Source organism: Blennius ocellaris (genome assembly GCF_963422515.1).
Source record: "Blennius ocellaris genome assembly, chromosome: 4".
NCBI lineage: Eukaryota > Metazoa > Chordata > Actinopteri > Blenniiformes > Blenniidae > Blennius > Blennius ocellaris.
In genome coordinates this window covers 28,398,337-28,412,641 of record NC_137653.1, presented here as the reverse complement: position 1 = coordinate 28,412,641, position 14,305 = coordinate 28,398,337, and the positions used below count along the sequence as shown (strand labels likewise).

The 14,305-nt window shown below is 41.9% G+C and overlaps 1 protein-coding gene across 1 annotated transcript in view; it reads left to right on the top strand.

Moving 5' to 3' along the window:
* The window catches only part of LOC308129099 (receptor-type tyrosine-protein phosphatase gamma-like), a gene marked incomplete at its 5' end in the record, with an annotated part of 494,500 nt that overhangs the window by 387,010 nt on the left and 93,185 nt on the right, over nt 1-14,305 (top strand). The window contains one exon of the mRNA XM_080494877.1: nt 7,202-7,359. Within this exon, the coding sequence (XP_080351003.1) occupies nt 7,202-7,359 (158 nt within the window). The remainder of the gene's footprint in view (nt 1-7,201; nt 7,360-14,305) is intronic.

Below are 14,305 nucleotides of genomic sequence, written 5' to 3'. Positions count from 1 at the left end.
TGCACGTTCTGGTTTGTTCGGTCCGTTTGCATCATGACGTCTCTCGTGATCTGTGAGCATTGCAGGTCAGGTAAACAGGCGAGTACAGTCAAACTGCCATTATTCCTCATAGTGCTCATAGGCTGGATCTAGGTTAGAGCAATAATAATGCACTTTGAGCTTGTCCTGGATTGTTTTGCTGATTGGTGGTTGACATGAAGGGTCTTGTACCTTACATGTGGCCTACATTGTGCAGGAAGATTGCAGACCATCCATTTGCCATCTTTCCATTGTGTATGTAGGTCAGATCAAAGTGTGAGGTCACGTCTGGACAAGAGGTGTCAGAGAAACATTTCTGAAACCAAACAACGTCTCAGAATATGATCCAGTGATTCAGGCGTTGGCGAAACTTCCTGAACTAGACTTCACCTCACATGCTGAGACAAGTTCTCTACATCAAAAGCTGCTTCCTCATTTACAGGTTTTACCAGCCACCGAAAGGGAAGAACTCATTCTGCCGTTGCTCATGCTGAGTAATGACGTTCATGACCATAAACCACTCAAATTAATACAAACATTATCATCCAGTGTGTTTTACAACAGAAACACACAATAAAAACCCGCATTAAAACCCAAATAAATTCACACAATAAATCCCAACATTCCCCATCTGTTGATAAGACTGGAGAGGGAGTCACAAGCTCAGTGTTTTGTTGTAAAAATCCACTTATCACTGCAAAATACAAAGTTCTCATCCAGGCATAAAATGCCACCTCATTTCATGTGCAAATGAAGCAATCTAACTGCAGCGCAGATAAATGAGTCCCTCGTTCTTTTATTCGTTAAACTGCCCTCAAACACTTCAGGATTTAGTGCTGGAATATCTCCGCTTTGAAAAAAAAAAAAAAAAAAAAAAAAAGACCTGCGTCCCTGTGTGACTTATCGGAGACCCACTTTCCTCACAAAGCCGCAGCGTTCAGCAGTTCAGGAATCAAGGAAAGACACTTCTGACTCCGCCGTGTCTACACTCTTTCATCGTGCATGTTTAATGCGTTCATCATAACCCACAGGCCAAACTAACATCTCTGACACCTGAGCTGGATTTTAGGCTGCTGTACAATATCAACAATTTTCAATGTAATGGTTTCCAAAAAAAGGTTGACGTATATAGAGAGAAGCCTGCAAGCTGCTTCAATAACCATTTTCACACCATTTTTATTTAGAAGGTGCGACTGTTGGCAACAGAATGTGCTTGTTTCTGTACGATGATGTCTTGTGCAGACAAAAGGTGTCTAAACCAAGATGATATGATTTCAGAAATATTGACTGGACTGTAAACACTTTGTTGCTGCCAAGTAGTCGTTGGTGAATAACAGACTTCCTAATGGTTTTTCAACATTATATGATTGTGAACCCCTGTTGAGAAGGAAAAAAAAACTTTACCACTAATCCTATAATCGTGCACTAAAGCTCATTTTGCCTTTTAAAATGTGTCTTTTCTACACCTAAATTAAATTTGCATTTGTTTTAATGAAATGTTTATTTGGAGTTTTACCCTCCATTTATTTCATTTGGTCAAGATTTCTTCTCAAAAAGTGGATAAACTTCACGTTGGTAAAAAAGCATGAAACCTTTTCAGGATTATTTCTTCAAGATAGCAGATTTACTGCCTGTTAATACGATTCAAAGCGTTTCACGGGTGATTGATGTGCTGACAATGACCCAAAACAATTGATGATCGTTAATGAGGAAAAGACCAATGAATTAAAGAGAATTAAATGAACAGTGATTATTAATATTAGGCAAAATAAATATGAGACACATGAAGAGAGAGAGCGCATATCTCTGTTTTGTTCACATTAATAAACCACAAACTCCTCCTCGCTGAACACAGCTTCACCTTTGATCACGATTCTTATGCATTCCTGTTGAAACTGAAGCTGGTTTGAGACTTTCAGTCTGTCTGCAGCCCTGCTGGTAACCTCAGGGTTACTTTCCTCCATCTCTGAGCTGTCAAAGTGTGAGCAGGAGCAAGTTTTAAAAATGGATCCAATAAAATTGTGTTTCAAGAGAGAAGTCATCATGTGAGCAGACATGTTAAATGATGTTCATTTTCGGAGGGTAAAAGCAAACCCTCAGATTGACTCTTTACTGGAAGCATCTGTATTTGTCTTAAAAAGAAGAAAAAAAAACCCCAACCCAATCTGCTCTTCTTCAGCTCTCTGCCAATTCAATTTCCTCTCCGTTATATTACAGGAGCTTTGGAAACAGGTTTAACTGCCGTGCACTTAAGCCTCTTAAGGATGAACGCAAAGTTATCAGCAATGTTTGCACATGTCATCTTTCTACTTCCCCCTGAAATAGACGAAACACAGTCACATACAGTGTGTACATGCTGGCCTGCGTGCCAGCTCTTAACGGCTCAGCCACGTTATCAACATGTTCAAATACGACTTGTCCAGCGGATGACTCCCGCTTCAACCCTCCAGTCTCTGTGAAGGAACAGAAAGAACATCAGGATTAAGGGACACGTGGCAATAAGTGCCAGATTTAAGTCATAATCAATGTCTTTCAATGACCGACACCAATTTTCAAGTCGACTGGAAGAAGTCCAGAGTAATTAGTTAAATTCCAATGCCTTGCGTGACCTTTTTGCCTTATTTTGAAAATTCAACTGAAAATAGTGGCTTTCCTGATGATCTGATAAAAAAATGTCTCTATTGTATATCTACATATGGAATGCTCTACAGGCCTCCCGAATTCCAACTTCCTCGGTCAAGCCGCTGATTTTAATGAATTATTTAACATATCTAGGTGGTGCTATTGAGCTATTTCGCCCCATCCATCAATGAAACCAATGAAACATGTACATTTTCACTCGGCATGATATTTGTGCCAAATTTGGTGCATTCTGAAATCAAACATTAAAGTTATCCATCCAGAACATAAATCAGCTCTTTATTAAGAAAGTTTGTCACAAAATAAATGTGTGTGTGTGTGTGTGTGTGTGTGTGTGTGCGTGCGTGCGTGCGTGCGTGCGCGCGTGTGCGTGCGTGCGTGCGTGTGTGTGTGTGCGTGTGTGTGTGTGTGTGTGTGTGTGTGCGCGTGTGTGTGTTGCTCTGTCTAGGAGATTTGCTGACGTCAAAGCCAGCTAGCTTTTACAGAAAACATCTCAGAGCACGGGAGGTGTGTAATCACAAAACTGTTTCCTCCATATGAAGCAGTTTTCTGCTGAAAACGCTCGCTCACAACACGCGTTTCCTTTTGGCTTCATGTATTAGTTTATTTCCATTAATCTCTTGCAGATTTTCCAGTGAACTCCTAAAGATTGTTTCATGTAGCTTTAATCACCATACACGTGTGTAATCATCAGTAAACAATGTTCTGATCTCAAGATATTTAAGGAAAACGTTTAAAACCTTACGAGGGAGGCGGCACGTCTTGTAATGCGATTCACAAGCTGTTCCCTATAAAACACATACAGTGGTCGGGTTTAATATTGTTGGACGTGCACTTTAAGTGGCAGGTGGAAGTGAAACATTACGTTGTTGGAACAACTAAAAGGGCGAGTAGCAGCAGTTTTTGCAGGTCTTGAACAGATTGCTAAGTTACAGGTTGTTTTATGGCAGTCTCTCTCCGAGTGGCTGTGTGCTGACGGTGACATTTGTAGATGCGCAGCTCGCTGAAAGGAGCTTTTTCAGGTTCAACTGGAGAAGCGTCAGGTTCACTGAGTGCAAGCAAACTCCGCCGTGGCGACCACAGTCTTGTCCAGTCGAATGAAAAACTATGTCTCAGTGTAACCTTAATATGTGCTCCGTCTTATTTGCTTTACTTATCTAGAGCAGTAAATAAAGTATAATTACCTACTTTTGTCTGTCTCCATTCTTGAATTAATCGCAGTGGTTAGGAGTCAGGAGTGGCACAGTCATTTTCATTTTCAGTGGTTCAAGCCAGTAATTATAGTCATAGTTTACAAAAGAATTTGAAATAACAAATGGAAACTAAAAATATGTTCAGCAATGACAAAATGGGCATAATTCAGCTCGGCCAGAAAATAACTGTGAAATAAATATCTGAACTTCAAAATTCAAAACTTTAAATTGGTTTAATTATTGGGGGAAAAGAGAAAAACAGAAGTAAATAGAGTAAAAAGAAAAACAAGAAAAAGAGAACATAGAGTAAAAAACTTTAATGAATAAAATTGTTTTAATGCACAGTGGTATAACATATACTCTAGATATGGTGAAATGTTTTTAAAGCATCTAATGGAGCATTTCACCATTGGTTTGGATGAGAAAGCGACTCGGCTAGTATCCCCTGCTGCATTCGGTCTCAGTTGAAGGCTTTACATGACAGCGAACACGAGTGCAACCGCAAGGCTTTCGCTCAGGGGGGAAATTGTTTACACACCGAGTCCTGCAAACGTCACTTATTCATACCGGCGTGTTGTTTTCTGCACAGATGTAAAGTACGTGTAGTTTCATTACAAAAACAAGCAACACTGCCACCTCGTGGCCCGGCATGTCAACTTCCTAGCTTCAGTTGACTCTACTTTTGAATGTAAACACAAAAAAAGAGGCTTGATACTTGGAACAATGTCCCAACACCCCCCCCCCCCCCCCCCCCCCCCCCCCAACACACACACACACACACACACACACACACAGTCAGCAGTCCTTGAGTGCCTTTCAATAAGTGCCTTTGTGCTTGCTGTGTGACGTATTAAATATGAAGGAGTGAGCGAGCGCCGATGCTAATGGACGATTAGACGAGTGGACAGCTGTTCTGACGCCTCGCAGGAGGCTCACAGCTTAAAACACTTGCTGTGTGATCACAACCTCACGCTGCTCCCGCTAATGTCAGACTTTGCCGGGCAGCAGCCGCCGGCGGTAGGGAGGGAAACAGACCCCCGAGCGGAGCTTTATACTTTTTCTTTACACAAGTTGTGCCTGTGTGAATGAAGGTTGTCTCTCCCGCGTTTCAACCTTTTCTCCAAGCTTCTCATTTCAGGCGAGACATGCCAGGCGTCTGTTCGCCTCTTGAAGGCACTAATTCAAACGCATAAATCTTGGCGAAGGCCTATTCCGTCATCCTCCATTCCCCAAGCCCCCCCCCAGCGCTATCAGCACCCCCCCCCCCCCCCTTCTCATCCTCCCGTCTCTGAGCCTTCCTCTTTCCTCGGCTCGCTCGCTCTGTCGCATGGATTTGACGAAGCTGAAAATACATTTCTGAACTCAGCGTTGGAAGGCAGCAGGAGACAGGGCTTGTCAGCAGTAGGGAAGGAGGGAGAAGGTAGAGAACGGTGGGAAGGAGGAGGAGGAGGAAGAAGGTGGGAAGAGAAAGTGAAGGTCTGCTGGTCTTCCAGGCTCATACCCTTCGCAGTCTAGTGATCCTCCATGCAGCATGTGTCCCAAGCAAACTCCTTCACCTCCCATTTTCCTCCACCCTGCTGCTTTTACTCTTCCTCTCATCATCATCATCATCTCTCTCTCTCTCTCTCTATATATATATATATATATATATATATATATATATATATATATATATATATATATAAATCACACCATATACACCATCACACTATACATATATATATATATATATATATATATATATATATATATATATATATATCATTTGTTGACCCTCCTCTTCCCACCTTTCTTTTCCTCCCCTCTTCTTCTCCTTGTCTACAAAGCTGTTTTTATTAATCAAGGTTTGTGAGGCAGATGAGTGATGACATGTTTCATATTAAGACACTACCTAGTGAACATGCTCAAACCCACAGCTGAACTCCAAAGCAAACAAACTCCAGTTTTGCGGTAGTGCTGCAGTTTGCCTGGTCAGGAGAAACTTTTCAGTTACAGCGAGTACGATGAGCAGAATCAGGCTGGAAAACTGAAGATGTGCTCTCAATGAACAGCACAACATGAAACCACGGGATCTTTCACAATATACATTGTATAAGCATCAGTTATGAATGTAAATCGAAAGATAAATGAATTTATTACCTGCTTTGATTCAGACCCGGGTTCATTTGAAATAACAGGTTTGATTCTCATCTCGTCCCTTCCATGTGTCCTTTAGAGCGTCTCTTCCACTGCGCAGTGTGCGCCGGTACTGTACGGTAAGAGTGAGCTTCCACTGACAAAAGCTGTGAATAGTTCCGAAAGTACTGTTCCCAACCGTTACCCTTCTCCGTAAACGTTCCATTGAGGTACCTTACTCATCGGTACGGTTCTATAGGAGGATCAACCAAGAAACCGTCTGCTGATTGGTCAGTGACGATCATCGCTCACGACAACCCTGCAGTGTTTCAGTAGCTCATGCTTTTCAACTGTGTGAGCAGTTGCTCAAGGACACTTCGACATGTAGACAGGACATAGGAATCTAACCTGTAACCCTACGAATAGAAGCTCTATCAACTCTACCAACAGACCCACAGCTATCCATGTTACATGCCGGCGTCGTCATGCGACCGTTCACAACCCCGTCTGCACTTTAACTGTGCTGCTGGAACCACCACCCAGTTGGTTCTGGGTACGCTTTGCCAAGCAGTGGACACCATGCTCGACGGGCTTCCAGTCAATGTGGCTGTGAGTGGGTGAATGTGACAAGGATTTCTTTGCTTTACACAAGTCAGTATTTGAAAGTTTGACGCAAAAGAACAACAGTCATGTTCACTTGTGCCATTTTCCCATTCATAAATTCAGAAGCTGAATTCATTTCTGTCCATTTGAATTCCCTCAGATTCAGTGTATGACGGCTGTGCACAGCTGACATCCATGTGCTCCGTTAACCCCGGCCCCTGCTTGTGGTTCAGATGGTGTCTAAATTATTTCTGTGTTCACACACTTAACAAGCGTTTATTGCACTGAGAGTTCACTTTGTGAAAACACTAACAGTGCATTTGACTAGCTGAATACATGAGATAACATTTAGTCGAACATGTTCCCCACTGTAGAAAAGCTGCACTGTAAATACTTCATTTAAAAGAAACTCTGTTGAATTAAGTGCCGTTGTGTCTGTCAGGAAAAGGGACAGTAAATGAGGCAAGCACAGTGTAAATGAAATCAATAGAGTGAACCTAAAGGCTGTGAAACAGTAGCGTTTGGATGAGCTCCAGATGGCCTGCTGGTCGTAATGTGCAGAGGAATAAGCAAACGTTATGCGGATCATGTCATATTGATCAGCACATTTCGCCCGGCTCTCTGTTCTACAGAAAAAGAGACTTTCCTGGAACCGTTCGTGCTGAAGGACCTGCTGCCATCCTCGCTGGGAAGTTACTACCGTTACACCGGCTCCCTCACCACTCCGCCCTGCAGCAAGGTGGTGGAGTGGATCATCTTCAGCAGACCCATCTACGTCTCCTACAGACAGGTAAGAAGTAACACGCTCAGAACACAACAGGCCATGGTTTGATGTGGTGTTACTGTTAGAGATAAGAAAAAAAGATATACTTACATAATGCAAATCTCAGAACAGCACAGGTTTGTCACTGATGTCTGTTCTATAAGACATAAAACACATTTTTAATTGTCTAAAGGTGGGAACATTGGATATAGCTGGTTCATCCTTCCATCCATCCATCCATCCATCCATCCATCCATCCATCCATCCCAGATGCCTACTGGTTGATCTTATTGGACTAAATGTAAATATTTATTCTTCAGCAGTATTAATGAATTGTCATTTACCATCACACTGTAGAAATGATTGGAAAGCCAATACAGGAGTAGAAAGAAGAGAAAGAGAGAGCATTGAATAGAAATAAGTGTTCCCTGTCAGTCAGAAAAGACTGTTGTGAAGAATGAAAGATGTGAAATAGCGGAGGGCGTGACCTCTCCTGACAAGGGCCTGGCGTGATGGACTGGTTCTTCTGGAGGGAGTTTCAGCCGCCCTGGTGGACGCCAGAGACGTTGCTGGTTCCTCCTCTTCAGTGACAGACAGCTGAATCAGCAAAGGAATGAGGATGTTTGTGTAGGAAGTGTTTACTGTGGACGATAAACACACACAAAATAAAAAGCCTGTCAGACAGACTTTAGATTCTGGTGTTGGTTGTATTGGACGACAGGTCTTTTCAAACATCCATCCTGTAAAAAAGTTTCTATCAATTCATTGAAATTAAACCCTTAAAGTTTCATAGTCTTTCAGAATGTATATGTTTGAATACATTTAAGCTGGTACAAGGCTTCACAAACACCAACTCTATATTGTGTGGGTGGAATAAAGTTAAGCTTCAAAATGATGTTTTTGTTTTTGCTTGGACACTCCTAGACTCTTGAGCAGGTCTTCTTTTGGATGGAATAATACCTGACAGCCTATATAAAAAGAAAAAAAAAATAACCACATCCACAGAGTGTTTTCATATTGTAATTAAAATGTATATTTATCGAGTATAGAAGCCCATAGCCTACATATCGGGCCGGCGTAAACTCATTTGCATTTATTCCATTTATTGGGCTTTCACTTTGTTTAATTGTGTTTGTGTTTATTGAGATTATAAGGAGACGTGCACAGTGGAGCTGTTTGCCTTTTATGTGATGACCCGGCCTCTGGCAGGATGACGATGTTTAAATCAGCAACGACAGAGCCGTCCATTACGGCGCCTCTTTAACTTCAGCTGCTCTGCTTTGTAAACATCTATAAAAATGTGTTCCCAGTAATTAGTCAGCAGCAGGTGGCGGTTTGTTCAGACAATACTCCGACACAAACCACCAATCACTTCATTTCAAATTTATGCTGAAAACAAAAACTCAATTTGTCTGAGCGTTAAGGCCCATTCACACCAAAACGTGGCAGCAGAATTCACCTTGCCTGGTGGAAGCAGAGCGGAATGACTTGTTGGCTTGTTAACTGTGTCTGCTTTCCCATATATTTGGTCACTTATTGTGGATTCCACATCACATTATGTTCAGAGAGCAAAGAAAAACTAAAGTTCACAAAATATACGATTTACAAGCAAAAGGGAGTCAAAAGATTGGATATATTCATCTTATGGACTTTCTTTTTAGCCTTGTCAACATTCCCAGTTTGACTGAAACACGGGAGCTGTGTTCAAGGTTCATGAGCAGGTGAACAAACACTGGACAGAATCTGTGATCAGATTGGCCTGATTACAGGAACGCTGAATACGGTTTCCGGGGCAAAGCCTTGCTGAAGCATTTTCACTCATCAGCCATCAGCAAAGACAAACAAACAACATGCCGACAACAGCTGTAATGGTTCAATGAGCTTTTTAAAGCTTTTTAAAGTTGAAGCTAATAATAAACAAAACAAATGGGACCATTTCATGATTTTCTGCATCAAAACGTTTGACCTTGAGTTGCTCGGGGAAAATGAAAGGGAAAACACCAAAAGTGTTACAGTTACTCACGGACTGATTGTAGATGAAGCATTGAGGCCATAATGACCAGCAGTGAACAACCACACCACAATGTTCTTCACTGTAATAAAGATAATGGACGTAGATTGCCTGGGTGTAGTAGACATGTTGGACCAATGACCATGAAGCACTGCTAATAGAAAAAAAAAGTCCATAATCATAAAACAAATGTGAGGAATTAAAGAGTAGCACAGAGCCATTCATCATGCACTGCATCATTACAGGCTGGCCAACTTTCATTTCACTGCACAGCCTCCATTGTTCATCAGCACATTAACAACTTACCACCCGCATGGTGATGCATGGATACTGCGGTGTACATCCTAATAATGCTCTGGAGACTGAACACACACACACACACACACACACACAACGTGGGCATTTTCTGTGGAAAGATGTCTTTTCTTTTCTCTTCACTGCTTTGAGTTCAGTTCTTCTGCACTGACATGTGGCAATTGTGTGTTAAAGTTAGAAAAGCACATCTAAAACAACAATTACTAAATGAAACTAAATATTCAACATGAAACATGCACTCAAAATGTACCATAGTTTTGTTATACGCATCTGTTCAACTGTCGGTGTCAAATTACATTTTAAGGAACTTTGGTCATTGAGTTGTTGGCAGGAGTGTTTGAGGAGTAGGAGTAAATGCGTTGTTGCTTCGTCCTACTCCTTTCTGTTCATGCAAATGTAGACGAAGTGGTTTTTTTTGTTTTTGTTTTTTTAAATCTAAATGGTTTCTTTTCTTTGTTTTTTATGTTTGTATGTTCAAAATTAAGATTCATTCACTCATTCATGCATTCATGCATTCATTGATTGATTCATTGATTCATTGATTCATTCAGTCATTCATATTGTTCGATAGTGATGCTGCTCATCTGGTGTGATTTATTGGTAGCTTTCCAATAGCATAATGACTTTTTAGTCCTACAGAGGTTCAACACAATAACTCAAACTGCAATATGTTATTGTGGAAGTTCTGGATGTTTCGTGTCGAATGCGGTCACGTGATGCACCTCAGTGATTTTCGCAGAGTGGCGTATGAAATCAGGAGGTGGTTGGTTTTACTTCATTCAGCAAATGTCCAAAATGGAGAGCTGAAAGATGCTTACAGTGCCAAATGAAATATCTGATAAGGTTGAAGGAATCTTCCATGTTTTCATCAAGCATTTGCTTTGTTTTCAACTTTTGACAAAACCCACAAGGTTATTAAAAAAAATTATTATTTCTGCTCCAGATTTTGACCCCAATAATAACCTTTCCGTATTTTCTTGTGAAGAATTCCTATGAAGTACAGAGAGTAAACACGTTCTCTGTAATACAACAGCTTGCAGTGCCAGTTCCTCTCATGACTTCACACAAACTACTAACTGATGATGAACAAGCTAAACTTTAATGTGCACATCATTACAGACGGTACCGGCTAAAGAAAAGACAAACACAGACCAGAACTGTTATTTCAAAGCAAACAGAAGCCTGTGGTTGTTGCACCACAACATTTACTCTCATCTTCCTTTCCCCAGTCCTGAGATCTCTTGGCAGACTCGTCTCCTAATGAGGCCAAATGAGTTTTCTTAAGAGCAGCAGAGAAGCGAGCCAAACATGGATGAAGTATTGGCTCCTCTGTCGTGCTGTTAAAGGAGCAGGTCAATGTAAAGCAGGCGGTGGAAAGGCATTACGAAGACTGATGAGATTGAGGAAGAATGATGAAGAAGGGAGCAGAGATGGGAGACACAAAAGCAAGTAAAGGAGCTGATGTTCACGAAGGAGCAAACAGCCGGCAGTATAAATGAAACCAGCAAAAAACTCAATCACTCCTCAAGCGTCTCACCAACACTTGTGCTCAGTGGAAGCTGCAGCCTGTTATACGATGGTCAGTCATAACAGCCTCACCACCTGCTCACACCGCCGTGACCTGTGGGCTAATGAACGACATCTCTGAAAGTGTTTCTTTGACTAAAGTGTCAGCAGCAGATGGAAACTGTGAGGTTGAGCATTCATGGGACCATGGGCATCCACCATCCCGGCTCGTTTCCTTGGACCAGTTCTGGTTGATACTGACCTCTACAGACTGGAAACAGCTTAAAACACGTGTAGCCAGAATTACAATTACATTCACACTGGCAGTTCACTGTCACCCCACAGCAACAAAAAGGGAGAACATGCTCTTGAAGGAGTCATCACCTGGTATTCTCACATATTCTGTCTCTTAAATGATCTTTTAATCAATTCTTAGAATGTATTAGGAAAAACCCTTTCTCATACCACAACTCTCGTGAGAGTGAATGTGAGATTTTGGTGAGTACAGATGTTAGGCGCTTGTTGATTGGCCGCAGGAAATGTCAATCGTGGCTACTGCCACGCTGTGTGTGATAGCAGTCCTATGCTCCGACACAAAAAATATAAACGATTGTGGCACAACCTATAAACATTCACGCCGCAGAGCAACACACCCCAGAGCTGTAAAATGAAATACAGGGACATTTATAAATCACATGGGGTTCAATGTGTATGCCAGGCCCCTAAAAATTTAGCAATAGCATCTCGCTTTAGCGTCAGTGTGAGTGCAATCAGCAGCTAGCTGCTGTCGGTCTACGATCATTTGAAAGTCTCATACACAATAGCATTAAAGTTCCATAAGCGACGAGACGTACTGATTGGCCTGCAGGCACATCTCTGACAGTTGGAATTATTCCAAATTCAGGGTTTTTGTGTTTGTCTCAAGTGCAAAATGTATAGCACTGACACGAAGAGCGGCTGAGAGAGTCGCAGAAACATTGTTGTAGATAAACGTAACCCTGTGGTTCCTGGTGGTTTGGTCAGCCAATGCAGGGACACAGAAAACAGTTTGGTGTTGGATTTGGAAACCAGCAGCAGAGCAGTATACATGTGTATATGTATTTCTCTTTAAACCTTATTGCAATGCATTACAGTTAACAGTTAATACTGAAATTAGTACCAGCTGCTGGAAGCTACATTTGACCTTCGAGTTGTTGAATTGTTTGAGTAATGCTTTAGTCAGGTAATCCAGCTGCAACCTACATTACAGAACTGATCTCATTCAGGCTTTTTAATTGTGTGTGTTTGGAATTTTTTTATCACCTCACCCACTGGTTACTGCAGACTTCATAGAGCTGCTCATTTCCCAGGTGATATATCCGTGACCCATGTAATAACATATTACAACCTTACATGGTGGAATTAATCATAACCTGAGAAAGGAAGGGTCACGTCATGTTACATGTCTGCTCAAAGGAAAAACATAGTCTACATTTGTGGAGAATGGTGTGGAAGGGCTAAACCATTTTGAAAAGCTCTGACATTTGTGGACAGAAAATTGTGTGAAAGCATCTGGAGAGTGGCAGGATGTGTGAAGGGCTCCTGGTTACAAGAAGTGTGTACCCACCAAAAAAGAGACAAACCATGAGCTCCACTAATGAGTTCCAGTTCACAGGACTCGCAGAGTTCCTCCTTCAGGCCACCTCCGGGGTGCTGCTGCTGTGGTTGTTATCTCTTAAAAACCAACCGTGTGTCTTGTTTTCAGCTGTGGTAACACAACAAAAAGAAAGAGTGTACAGTGACTACAACGTGTGGTGCATAGTACAGCCAGGAGCGATGACAATATGCATAGGTACCATTATGCCGTAGATGTATTGGTTATCGACAGGAAACTTTTTACAGTTTTGAGCAAAGTCAACATCATGTCTCCATCTTGTGATGTAACAGTTGGTTGACTGGTAAACTGGATAACTGGCTATAAAATGAAAACATGAAGCCCTGTGACAGACTCCAATAGACTGCAGCCATAGCAACATAAACGTCAGAAAAAGGAAATGGATGACTGGTTGAAGCCTCATCTAAACATTGAACATTTACAAATATAACCACGTTTGTAATTTCATCACATTTCATGGGCGCGTCAGCTGTGGTGCTGCTGTCTCCAGCTCCCCATTAGCATTCATCTGTAGCCTTTAACATTAGCTTCCCTTCCAGTGAACTCTTATTGTTTCACAAAAGAGAGAAACATACCTGGTACAATAAAAGAGTTTACTGATTGTGTCAATGTGGTTCACATTATCAAGTCATTTAAACCGTACAACACATTAGCAGTGCAGGATATGATGGTCCTGTGATCATGTCAAAATCACACTGTCCCATATGTTATCATTGATGGAGTTTTGTTGCCCTGTGGTGTAGTGGTCGCTCCTCTCATCTCAGAGGGCCGTGGGTTTGATTCAGGCCAGGCTTTTCTGTGTGAAGTGTGTATGTTCTTCCTGTGCATGTATGGTGTCCGAGTTTCCTCTCAGAGCCCAAAACATGTACTTGAGACTAATTGGAGACTCAAAGCTTCCTGGAGGTATAAACGAGCATTTCTGCAGATAGTTGTCTTTCTGAATTGGTTATCTGTCTTTTCCTGATTGTTCCCTGAGTTTGGCTCATTTTCCCTGCAACACTGAACTGGAGAAAGTGTTGTACAAGATGGATGATGGCGTCTGTCACTTCAGTATAGATGTTAATGCGATTGTGTGATATATCTCCCCTATATAAAATGTCTGCTCAAATGTACTTCCCACCAGTAAAGGTCTCCGTCAAATCCATTGAGACACAACAACCTGCTTCATTCATCGTCTTAGTGGAAACAGTTTCCACCCAAACGGCAGATTGAATGTGGACATACGCCAACTTCTGTTCTTACACAGCTTCTGGGATTTCCGAAGATGAAATGCTAATCGGAGCCTGCCTGCAATCCATCCTGATGTCCCCAGTCCTGCTCTTCAAACTCCTCTCGGGTTCCCCACGCGACACAATCTCTGCGTGTCAGCAGGAGGAGTCGTTAATGTGCCCATTGTCTTGCTCTTGTAGGTTTTAACAATCTCGGTGTGTGCTTCACACATTGAAGGACAAGCCGCGGCAGCAGAATAGCATTCATCACTTCAGCCC